The 12947-nt window shown below is 36.2% G+C and overlaps 1 protein-coding gene across 1 annotated transcript in view; it reads right to left on the minus strand.

Moving 5' to 3' along the window:
• Positions 1 to 12689, minus strand: part of SOD2 (superoxide dismutase 2) — a 32037-nt gene extending 19348 nt beyond the window's left edge. The window contains exon 1 of the mRNA XM_053711171.1: positions 12537 to 12689. Within this exon, the coding sequence (XP_053567146.1) occupies positions 12537 to 12565 (29 nt within the window). The 5' untranslated portion in view covers positions 12566 to 12689. The remainder of the gene's footprint in view (positions 1 to 12536) is intronic.
• Positions 12690 to 12947: the final 258 nt, after the last annotated feature.

Raw genomic sequence — 12947 nt, forward strand, 5'->3', positions numbered from 1 at the left:
TGTAATAACTGTTATTATTATTATGTTTGTGCTCTTCTGTGAAATTTTTTACTGGTGTATAGGATATATACTGTTTGCACCCATTCACTAATGATAGGAGTTTAGAATTAAACCGCAGTTACTCCCAAAGCTCACCCAGCTAACACCGGAGATAGGGTTGCTATTGCCATACACCTTCACGATCATGGCCATTACTGTATATTAGGGAATAGTAATTCTGCTTTATATATATATATCTCTTTTAGATTATGAGGTACACATCATGCATATCCACTTTTGTGCTCTGGGAGACAAGATTGTAGCGCAAGTCTCTTTTCTGATGGAATCGATTAAGTTTACATATTTTATTCTTGTCTAGAGACGGTCCAGTCCTATTAACCTGTTTTATTATCAGTTTCATGACTGTATATATTACGCATAGAGGCACATTAAGCCCAAGCCTTACTCTGAGTACCGTGACATAGTGACACACAACACAACTTTGGGCTGAATAACAATTAGTATTGCTACCTCACTCTAGATACCTACTACTGAATTTTCTTACCCTCTTATTCATACTATGCACCCTCCTCTCGCTTACACAATTACTCTACTGGCCTATTGCAGAAGGTTCTCTCTCTCCTCTCTGCGCCCCCCCCTTCCTCTCTCTTCTTCCCCTATAACTCGAGCAGCTCTTGCCCGCTGTTCTTTCTCTCTTCCCCTAATCACTATAACCCAAAATAGGGTTCTTACAAAAGCCAACCCCTTACATCTTCCTAGCACTAGAATAGACAGTCATGGAATATTCAGATATTGATGTAGGGATAATATCTAAACTCATATAATATAAAATGAAGTTCAATTTTCTGTAACCCAAACCCTTTACTTTAGGCACATCAAGATATGACAAGTGATCCCTCTCTCACACACTCATCACTCTTTTTTTTTTTTCCCACACATTAACCTCACAATATGACACCTTGTTCTATCCCACTTATGGGCAGCCTTCACTATTACTTTTAAATTACTTTATTAGTATGCCCAATTTTAGAATATAGACCTGATGAGTAGAGATGTAAACCTTGACTGACCTTATTGGATAATCTTCATGTAACAACACTGTATGTCATGCTATGATACAATTATTCTTCTTGGGTGAAACACGTTTGTTAGTTCTCTTTGAAACTTCCAAAAAAAAAAAAAAAAATAGAAGTCTATTAAAGGGACACTAAAGTCAAAATTAAATTTTCAGGATTCAGTTAGAGCATGTAGTTTTAAGAGACTGTATAATTTGCTTCCAATATCAAATTTTGCACACAGTCTTTTTATATATACACTTTGAGGTATTAAATCCTATGGAGGAGCATGTGCACAAGTACACAAGGTATACGTATACTAATCTGTGATTGGCTGATGGATGTCACATGATAAGGGGGCCGGCAAAAGGGGAAAAATACAATTTTTTTGGGGGGGGGGGAATCTACTGCTTATTTGAAATTCAGAGTAAGTGTTGCTGCATTGTCTTTTTCTTATGCACTTGTTAATTTTGCAATTCTACTGTATTTAGTGGTCCTTTGACTTAAAAGGGCCAGTCAACACCAGAATTTTTGTTGTTTAAAAAGAAAGATAATCCCTTTATTACCCATTCCCCAGTTTTGCATAACCAACAATGTTATAGAAATACACTTTTTACCTCTGTGATTACCTTGTATCTAAGCCTCTGCAAACTGCCCCCTTATTTCAGTTATTTTCACAGACTTGCATTTTAGCCAATCAGTGCTCACTCCAGGGTAACTTCACATGCATGAGCTCAATGTTATCTATATGAAACACATGAACTAATGCCTTCTAGTGCTCAAAATGCATTCAGATTAGAGGCAGTCTTCAAGGTCTAAGAAATTAGCATATGAACCTCCTAGAATTAGCTTTCAACTAAGAATATGAACAGAACAAAGCAAAATTGGTGATAAAAGTAAATTAGAAAGTTGTTTAAAATTACATTCCCTATTTAAATCATGAAAGTTTTTTTTTTGTACTTGACTGTCCCTTTAAAAGGCCACTTCCAAAGAGCCGAAGTTCAGCACTAGGCTCGTCTGTAACTGCCATGATTGCTAAAGTGTCAGTGAAATCTTGGCAAAGTAATTTTGCTGGTGCAAAAGATGTTGAGATTAAAGGGCTATTAAAGGCAAAATTTGTATACGCATAGTAAAAATCAGAAATTTAGCCCTGTGTTGCTTTCAAAATAAAATGTTTAAAGAGCATTTAAAAGTCAGTATGCCTAGGGTTTGAAAATAGAGAAACACACTTAGGTCAGCACGTCGCACCTATTAGCCTAGATTTATATCTGTTTGCGCACTGTGTAGTAGGCCAAGCCGGACAAATAAACATAGTTAAAAATATATTAAACAACTTTTGGTTTTAATTTGTGCTTGTCCCCGTCTTCCTAGATAGGCCAAAAGACAAATTCTGAAACCTAGGTTTTCTTCAAAATATTGCAAACCGACTTAAAGTGAAGGTAAAAGTTTAGACTTATTGAAGACAGCTATGCATTTGTTAATATGACTATAATGTAATCGCTAAGTATTTTTATATATTTCTTGTCTAGTTTTAAAAATATTTATAAATCCCTACCGTTTCGCAGCCGACTCCTCCCAACGCCTATTTCCGTGTTTTCAGCTTTGTGACGTAAAGATCGGTCCCACCTGCTCTCTACATCTCTCAAAAGCATGTTCACGATGCAGCTTTTAACTGCGCATGCTCTAATCGACGATTTCGCTTTCATCTTAAGGGATTGCTACCTGGAACTAGAACGCATGCGTGAAACGGGAGCGTGTGCAGTGTTGAATGTAATTAAAAAATAAATAGCGCATGCGCTGTTTAATAAATGGGCGGACGACGTCTAGTCACGGCCGCCTAACAGCCTAAATTTCAATAGGACGATCGGAAAACACAATCGCAAGGAAAAAAAAAAAATTACGGGTTGAATAAACAAGGTCAGTAAATTGCCTGAAAAATGTTTATAACGATTAAAATGTGCAAAGAAAAATGTTAAATGGTGCGCAAGTATCCCCCTGCACATATACTAATCTGCTCCCAAAAACAGAATAGTAATATATAAAGGTTGGTGACAAAGAAAAAGGTGTATATGTGCGCTACAGAAGCTAAGGGGTTGCTATTTTATAGTTTAAGGAAATCCCTAATTACATTAAATTATGTTGTTACAATATCATTAAAGCACTATCTGTGAATCAATAAGAATCAAATTTATAAATTGTGAATGTTTATTGCTATACAAAGTTGCTATGCACTATTATTAAAAATTCTTATTTATTAAAAAGTACACTCCTACACTTAAAAATAGTGCGATATACACAATTGTAGAAATATATTATAATATACACAAATCAATAGTGTGATATACACACTTACACAAATAATTTCATATACACAATGGCTTCAAAAAACAACAAACTGTTAGATATGACCGGTCATATGTTTAAATACTTCTATTTTAAAAACTTCTATTAAAAAGTATCCACCTTGTCATTGTGAATACATCAGTATCTACAGTGTGGAATTTAAAAAAAGGGACACTGAACCCAAATGTTTTCTTTCGGGGTTCAGATAGAGCATGCAATTTTAAGCAACTTTCTAATTTACTCCTATTATCAATGTTTCTTCGTTCTCTTGCTATCTTTATTTTAAAAAGAAGGCATCTAAGCTTTTATCTTGGTTCAGCACTCTGGACAGCAGTTTTTGATTGGTGGAAGAATTTATCCACCAATCAGCAAGGACAACCTAGGTTGTTCACCAAAATTGGGCGGCATCTAAACTTACATTCTTGCATTTCAAATAAAGATACCAAGAGAATAGAGAACATTTGATAATAGGAGTAAATTAGAAAGTTGCTTAAAATGTCATGCTCTATCTGAATCACGGAAGAAAAATTTGGGTTCAGTGTCCCTTTAATATGGGTTAATATGAGTTACCACCTTACATCTCTCAAATTGCGCATCTGTGTTACTATTATTTAACACTTCAAAAGACCGAATTTTGTTGAAAAGTTTGTATAGCGTTCTTCTTACGTGAACCTCTGTTATGAATATAGTGGGAATTTATTCCGGAAGTAAACATATACAGTCTTTCGTGATTTCTTGCTGGCTTGTTATGTGGAATTCTTCGGATAAATGTCCAATTACCCAATCTCTTAATGTTTTTCTTACAGACTTGATTTGGATTAATATTACAACAAAGTGCCACACTATAACGGGCTAATACACTTCTTGGTGCCTACCTTACTCCAGTGTAAAGACTTGCTGTTCACTCAGCCGTAAGAAGAACGATATACAAACCTTTCAACAAAAGACGTTCTTTTGAAGTGTTAAATAATAGTAACAAAGATGCACAATTTGAGAGATGTAAGGTGGTAACTCATATTAACTTCCACACTGTAGATACTGATGTATTCACAATAACAAGGTGGATACTTTTTAAAATAGAAGTATTTAAACATATGACCGGTCATATCTAACAGTTTGTTGTTTTTTGAAGCCATTGTGTATATCACACTATTGAATTGTTTATATTATAATATATTTCTACAGTTGTGTATATCACACTATTTTTAAGTGTACTTTTTAATAAATAAGAATTTTTAGTAATAGTGCATAGCAACTTTGTATAGCAATAAACATTCACAATTTATAAATTTGATTCTTATTGATTCAAAGATAGTGCTTTAATGATATTGTAACAACATAATTTAATGTAATTAGGGATTTCCTTAAACCATAAAATAGCAACCCCTTAGCTTCTGTAGCGCACATACACCTTTTCTATAACGTGATTAAAACCCCAAATTAAAAAAAAATTATGAATTAGACCTATATTATTTTTAATACGTTAATGGATTACTGGATAGAGACTAACGTAACTTTACCTTCACTTTAATCAGCAATTGATCAGATAGAGTACACAATTTTAAAAAACTTTTCACTTTGCTTATACTATAATATTATAAATATTGTTTTCAGTCTCTTGATAAATTGATAAATCTTGACCCCTGTAGTGCACTGCTGCTCAAACCTACCTAGGTATGCTTCTCAGCAAAGGATACCAAGAGAACAATGCAAATTAGATAACAGATATAGATTTGAAAGTTATTTAAAATTGTATGCTCTAGCTCACTGGTTTTCAAACTGTCCTCAGGCCTCCCCAACAGGCCAGGTTTTTGGGATCACCTTGGATGAGAGCAGGTAAAATAACCATGTTTATTAATAAGCTGATTATTTCACCTGTGCTCCAGTTCAGATAACCTCAAAATGTGGCCTGTTAGGGAGGTCTGAGGGCAGGTTTGAAAACCAGTGCTCTAGCTGAATCATGACATATTTTCTTGGAGTTGAATGTCCTTTTAATAAACCTAATTTATTGGATTTGCTTTCTTACTCCTCTATGGAGTGTGGGACAAGCAGGAGAATCTGAACTCCAGCCTCTCTAGGGGGTGTGGGGAAAAAAATAATAGGTATTTTCCAGAACAAAATAAATAATAAACATATACTGCAACAAAAAGGTGGTACCTTAACTCTTAAGGCTGTGGCACACTGCAAGCGGCGCGCAGCGTGTAGATGCGGCTGTGCGCGCATAGTGTGTCCTGCCTTTTCATCTCTGAGCACTCTGCTGCGTCAGGTCGCGTAGCTGAGTGCTCAGAGATGAAATATCTGAACTTCAGAAGCTACGCGAAGCAGCTGCTTCGCCTTGCGCCGCATCGCTTCTGAAGATCAAATATTTAATCTCTGAGCACTCAACTACGCGACCTGACGCAGCAGAGTGCTCAGAAATGAAAAGGCATGTACACGCTGTGCGCCGCTCCTCTTATGGTGTGTCACAGCCTTTATGGTACAGAAAGAGCGCAATTCCTGACCTAATCAGCAGCGATAGTTGCATGACTCATGGCCGTTCACACAATCACCACTGCTGATTGGGTGTACAGTAGACCAGCAGTACCCTGTGGTTTAATAACATTTGCATTCAACCTCTGTAACAGAACTTGAAACTTTATTCCTTGTTATCAACAGCCACCAATACATCTGATGACTAGCAATGAGGTACAGGCCAGGGTATAATCCATTTATATACAATTATACATTACAATTTATGAGTGAGTGAGAAGATTGAGCAGCCATACACTACTTGCTTTAAATTGACATGGAAACCAAAATGTGTTCTTATGATTGGGCAGAGCATACATTTAAAAAAAAAAAAAATATCCAGTTAATGGGGCATGAAACCAAAAAATATCTTAATGATTCAGACAGAGAATACAATTTTAAACAACATTCCAATTTACTTCTATTATCTAATTTGCTTCATTCCTTAGATATAATTTGTTGAAGCAATAGCAATGCACATGGGTGAACCAATCACACGAGGCATCTATGTGCAGCCACCAATCAGCAGCTATTGAGCCTATTTAGATATGATTTTCAACAAAGGTAATCAAGAGAAGAAAATTAGATTATAGAAGTAAACTGGAAAGTTAAATAAAATGCAAGTTCTTTCTAAATCGTGAAAGAGAAAAAAAAAATGTTTCATGTCTCTTTAACCCCTTAATGACCAGCACCATACCCTGTATGATGCTGGTTGTTATGCCCTTAAGGACCAGCGACGTACCCTGTGGGGCACTGCAGAAATAGATTTGCAGCGTTACTGACGTTACCTTGTGTCCCTCTCTGCATCCGACAGCAGTGGTGCCGATCGTTGGTGGGTGGGGGCGGCCCATCACTGTAGGAGGCAGGGAGGAGGGCGGGAGCAGGTGGGTCCGCTACGTCACTCTACAGGGAAGCCCAAAATAAAAAACCCATGCGTCATTGAGGAGGGAGGGGCAATGAGGGGGATCCTATGTGGGATCCGTTGCCATAAAGGGATCTGGGAGGGGTAGGGTATTGAGGGGGGCAGCTACACTACAGAAATAAAAAGGTTATATTTATTTTTTGGCAAAAAATTATATATATATATATATATATATATATATATATATATATATATATATATATATATATATATATATATATATATATATATATATATATATATATATATATATATATATATATATATAATGCACCGAAATGGAAATTCTGGACCGAAACCGAATCCGAAAATCCGGGATGCACTTGGCCGAAAACCGAAACTGATACCGAAAATGTATTTTTCTCAAATTGGTTTTTTTTTTTGCCTAATTAGAGCCAATAAAAAAGCCCACCCTTTTATTGAAAGTAACACACTAAAATTGGACAAAATATCTTAAAACAATAATATGCTACACAATAATTTTACCAAGAAAAAAAAAAAAAAAAAAAACAGGCAAAAAATAATGCCATTTTCGACCAAAATGTTTCTGCAACCAAAATTTTGGTGCATCCCTACTTAAAACAATTATAAATATCAATATACTGTATTATTCTTCATTTAGTTCTATGTAACAGAATCATATTTAACAGTTTTTTTTTTTTACCAATTATCCAAATAAAGTATAGTCCTAGAAAACTCATTATATGCAGAACAGTAAGTCAAGTAATAAACTTAAACAGCAGCTCTAGGCTAGCATCAAATTTGAAATATGCTACACAATAATTTTACCGAAACTAACAGGCAAAAAAACCGAAAACCGAAATAACAAAAAATGCCATTTTCGGCCGAAACTTTCTGCGGCCGAAATTTCGGTGCATCCCTAATATATATATCCTTTTATTTTAGTACTGGCAGACTTTATGCCAGTACTTAAAGGGACTGTCAAGTTAAAAAAACACTTTCATGATTGAAATAAGACATGTAATTTTAAAACAACTTTCCAATTTTGCTTTGTTCTCTTGGTATTCTTAGCTAAACCTAGGAGGTTCATACGCTAATTTCTTAGACCATGAAGGCCGCCTCTAATCTGAAAGCATTGACGGTTTTTCAGCACTAGAGGGCTTTAGTTCATGTGTTTTGTATAGATAACATTGAGCTCCCACACATGAAGCGCCTAGGAGTGTGCACTGATTGGCTAAAATAGCAAGTCTTTCAAAAGAACTGATAAAAAGGGGCAGTTTGCAGAGGCATATATACAAGGTAATCACAGAGGTAATACGTGTATTGTTTTAACTGTGTTGGTTATGCAAAACTGGGGAATGGTAAATGAAAGGATTATCTATATTTTTAAACAAATACAATTTTTTGTGTTTACTATCCCTTTAAGATAGCAGTGACAATTGTGAGGTGGGGGAGGGGAGAGAGCTCTAATTTACTCCTATAATTTCTCTTTGTTAGCTTAAGAGCCGGCCCATTTTTGGTTCAGCACCTGGGTAACGCTTGTTGATTGGTGGGTACATTTAGCTACTAATCAGCAAGCGCTACCCAGGTGATGAACCAAAAATGGACTGGTTCCTAACCTTACATTTCTGCTTTTTTTAAATAAAGATAGCAAGAGAACGAAGAAAAATAGGAGTAAATTAAAAAGTTGTTAAAAATTGCATGCCCTATCTCAATCATGAAAGAAAAAAATTTGGGTTTAGTATCCCTTTAACTTCTATTTCAAATTGGGTTATTTCCCTGGTATCCTTTGTTTAAAGGGACAATCTACCATAGAATTGTTATTGTTTTAAAAGATAGATAATCCCTTTATTACTCATTCCCCAGTTTTGCATAACCAACACAGTTATATTAATATACTTTTTACCTCTGATTACCTTGTATCCAGGAACCTTCTTCCAGACCCCTGATCACATGACTATTTGTTTATTTTCTATTGTCTTGCATTTAGCATTGCTTTGTGCTAGATCTTAAATAACCCCCTGTGCCTGAACACAGTGTTATCTATATGGCCCACGTGTACTTTCTGTCTCTTTGTGTTGAAAAGAGATTTTAAAAGGATGTGATAAGAGGCAGCCCTCAAAGGCTTAGAAATCAGCATATGAGCCTACCTATGTTTAGTTTAAACTAAGAATACCAAGTAGGGTTGCCAGGGATCCGGTATTTGACCGGACAGTCCGGTATTTCCGGTTACTGCCCGGTAATATGATTCTAAAAATACCGGACAAGCCTCTAAGAGAGTCACACTGTCTGTTTTAAATTGTTTTTTTGAACTCTGTGTTCTAAGTTACAGCCGGCTATTACCCAACCTAACCAAGGCTACTAGGCCACCCCGTGCCCCAACCAACAGTCCGGCACCCAATCTAGCCTGCTATTTGCTCAGCTGGAGCCAGAATCTGCTCTGGACTATTGTGGGCACAGGCAGATTGCAATGACTGATTCTGTCAGACGGACGTCACGTGATCAAGCGCATGACGTCACGTCAGCGTGAAGACCCGCGGGCTGCCTGTGCTGTATACTTACTACATGCAGAGGCTGCTGAATGCTGTGTGTGACTGTCTGAGATTAAATCAGACTCACTCAGACAGTCACCTAATTTTAAGAAAATGAGGTATGTGGCATCATGTCTAGTCTCAGTTCATTTAAATAATTATTTTATTTATTATCACCCACACAAAAAAGTGTAATTATATACACACATATGGCGATATATGTTTATAATAATATGTATTTATTATAAACATATATCTATAATAAATATATATATTTATATATACACACACACAGTGTGACATATATACATATATATATATATATATATATATATATATATATATATATATATATATATATATATATATATATATATATATATATATATATATATATATATATATATATATACTAACACACTTTTGTTTTGCCCATTACGATACCCCCCCCCCCCCGACATGGAGTACCGGTAGTAGGTGATATCTGTCAGAAACGCCTGAATATCCCTTGGCATGTATATATTTTTTTTGCTTCTATGGGATCCCCTTTGTTTAGAAATAGCAGACATGTATGGCTTTGGCATTGCTTTTTGGTAATTAGAAGGCCGCTAAATACCGCTGCGCACAACACTTGTATTATGCCCAGCAGTGAAGGGGTTAATTAGGAAGCTTGTAGGGTTACTTTTAGCTTTAGTGTAGAAATCAGTCTCCCAGCTGACACATGCCACCCCCTAATCCCTCCCTAACCCCTCTCAAACAGCTCCCTTCCCTCCCCCACAATTGTAACCACCATCTTAAGTACTGGCAGAAAGTCTGCCAGTGTTTGAGATAGATATAGAGATTATATATATATATATATATATATATATATATTCTGCAGTGTAAGATTCCCCCCCTAAGCCCCCAACCTCCCTGTTACCCCCCAAACCGCTCTCTAACCCTCCCCACTCTACCTATTTGTCGCCATCTTGGGTACCGGCAACTGTCTGCCAGAACCCAGTTTTCTACAAAATGTGCCCAGATCCCTTTCTCCAACACTTATTTTCCCCCCTCCCTCCTTCCATCACAGTAGCGGGCACGTTGCCACTCCCTCACGCACGCTCCCTCTGCCGGCACTCCCGGATCCGGAACTCCTCTCCAGCAATGGGCCGCCCACCCGCCTCCATCGCTGGCAAAGGGGGCCACAGAGTGGCCCTCTCTGCATCGGTTGCCTCAACATTAAGGCATAGCTGCAATACCCCAGAGCACATGCCAGGCACGTCCTTGGTCATTAACCGACACATTTTGTAGGACGTGCCTGACACGCCCTCGCTCGCCAATGGGTTAAGAGATACCAGGAAGGTAGGTTGCACGTTTAAAGTACTACATGGTAGTAAACTTGCCACATAGTGCTGCCATATATTGCTCCAAATATGTGTTTGCTCTTCTGCCTAACAACCTACTTTTCCACAAAGGATACCAGGAGAACTAAGCAAAATTTCATAATAAAAGTAAATCGAAATTTTTTATAAAATTGTACACTCCATCAGAATTATGAATAAACCTTTGGGTTTCATGTTCCTTTTGTCAGCCAGTGAAGCATTCTATATACAGTATACAGAAAAAGGTCGCAAAGCATAGGAGCCAGAAGAAAAATATTCGGAGTCATGGCTACCTGGTAGACACAGGCATTTACCAATGCTAAATATGGCAGCAGCTTTCAGCTCTTTTTGGAGGTGGATTTCTTTGTATAAAAGTGCAGCAAACAAAGATCTGGATTTTCACAGATTTGTGTGTGTTGCACTTTTACACAAAGCATGTTTTTAAATTTAAAAAGGACATTATAGTCCAAAAATATCATGCTCTAATTTGTTAGTGCATGTAATGTTAAGACTAGCAACCCTGCACCTCTAATTGTTTAACCCTAGCAAAGAAGTTGTAGACATAGTAGACATAACCCTCAGGAGCTGCAGAGAACTGCTTGTTCTGAGTGAAACTGCAGCTGATCCAATCAGCAGCGTTCGTCACACAGCTGAGTTGTGTGACTAGCGCTTCTAATTGGATCATCAGCAGTTTCTGCTCAGGACCAGCAGTATTTTGAGGGTACTTCAATATTTAACCCCTTTCCAGGTTAGTCTTAAAATGACATGCATGCCAACTAGAACATGTAAATATTCAACGATAATGGCCCTTTAAATATTTGAAGCATTGCACATATTACCATGTTTACCTGTGGAGTGCTGAGAGGATTGCTTATTAAAAAAAAAAAAAAAAAAAAAAAACCACAATCCAAAAAGAAATGTATTTCAGTATACAGAAAAATACAGGAAATTAGATCTAAAATGGATTGCAGTAAGATTTAAGTGATTTTTTTTTTATTTTTTTTTTTCAATTGCAAATACTTTGAGTGTACAGTAATATTAGATTAAATATACAGATATTTCACAGCAAGATATATACAGTATATATATATATATATATATATATATATATATATATATATAAACTAATACGTAGGTGAAATGTGACCATTATTATCAAGAGAATCAAAATTTATTTTATATATATATATATATATATATATATATATATATATATATATATATATATTATTTTTTAAAGCACTTAAAAGAACATTAAACCCAGTTTTTTTCCTTTCATGATTCAGATAGAGAATACAATTTTAAACAACATCCCAATTTACTTCTATTATATAATTTGCTTAATTTATTAGATATCATTTGTTAAAGAAATAGCAGTACACAAAGGTGAGCCAATCACATGAGGCATCTATATGCAGCCACCAATCAGCTGCTTCTGAGCCTACCTAGATATGCTTTTCAGCAAAGGATATCAAGAGAACAAAGCAAATTAGATAATAGAAGTAAATTAGAAAGTTGTTTAAAATTGCATGTTGTATCTAAATAATGATGGGAAAAAATTGTGTTTCATGTCCCTTTAAAACAAACCATAGCTGTCTGTGCAGCAGCATTTTAATAGCCATTATGTTAACCTTTCACAAAGCAAGAGTTAGACATTTTAGTTTTCGATTCATGCTCAAGACGAAAACATTGCAACATTCTACAGAGAACTTAGTGATCCTATTACATCTTTTAGTTTGTCACTGCAGACGACAAAGGTGACTTTCTACCATTTCTCGTCACAACCCACGAACCATATACTTTTTTTTTTTATTAATGTTGGAGCGGCAGCTTTTTACAAACTAAGATATCTCACCTGCCACACAAGCTGATTCTACACAGCATGTTATTGAAGGATTTGGTGCAATCAAACAGAAGCAGCAGAACTTGAGCACGTCAAAATTATACAAGTGTCCTTGCCCTGTCTCCTCCTGCTCAGTTCTATTTCCGGGCCAAGCAGAACACACGCCCCCTCCTCTTGCTCAATTACTGCTGCTGTTGAGTTTAGATACGAAATAGCTGGCAGTGCCCTATCGGTCTGTTCATTGCAAGAGTTGTCGCCATCTTTTTATGACTTCATATAGAACACATGCTAGATTTTCATATTATTTTTAGATCTAGACTTCTTGTATAGCATGTGAACGTCTATTTGCTTTTTGTCACTCTAGAAGTACCTGAAATTTCTGATACCCGACTTGAAAATTGTCACACTAAGATAGTACAAATG

Source organism: Bombina bombina, chromosome 4, assembly GCF_027579735.1.
Source record: "Bombina bombina isolate aBomBom1 chromosome 4, aBomBom1.pri, whole genome shotgun sequence".
In the NCBI taxonomy this organism is placed as follows: Eukaryota; Metazoa; Chordata; class Amphibia; order Anura; family Bombinatoridae; genus Bombina; species Bombina bombina.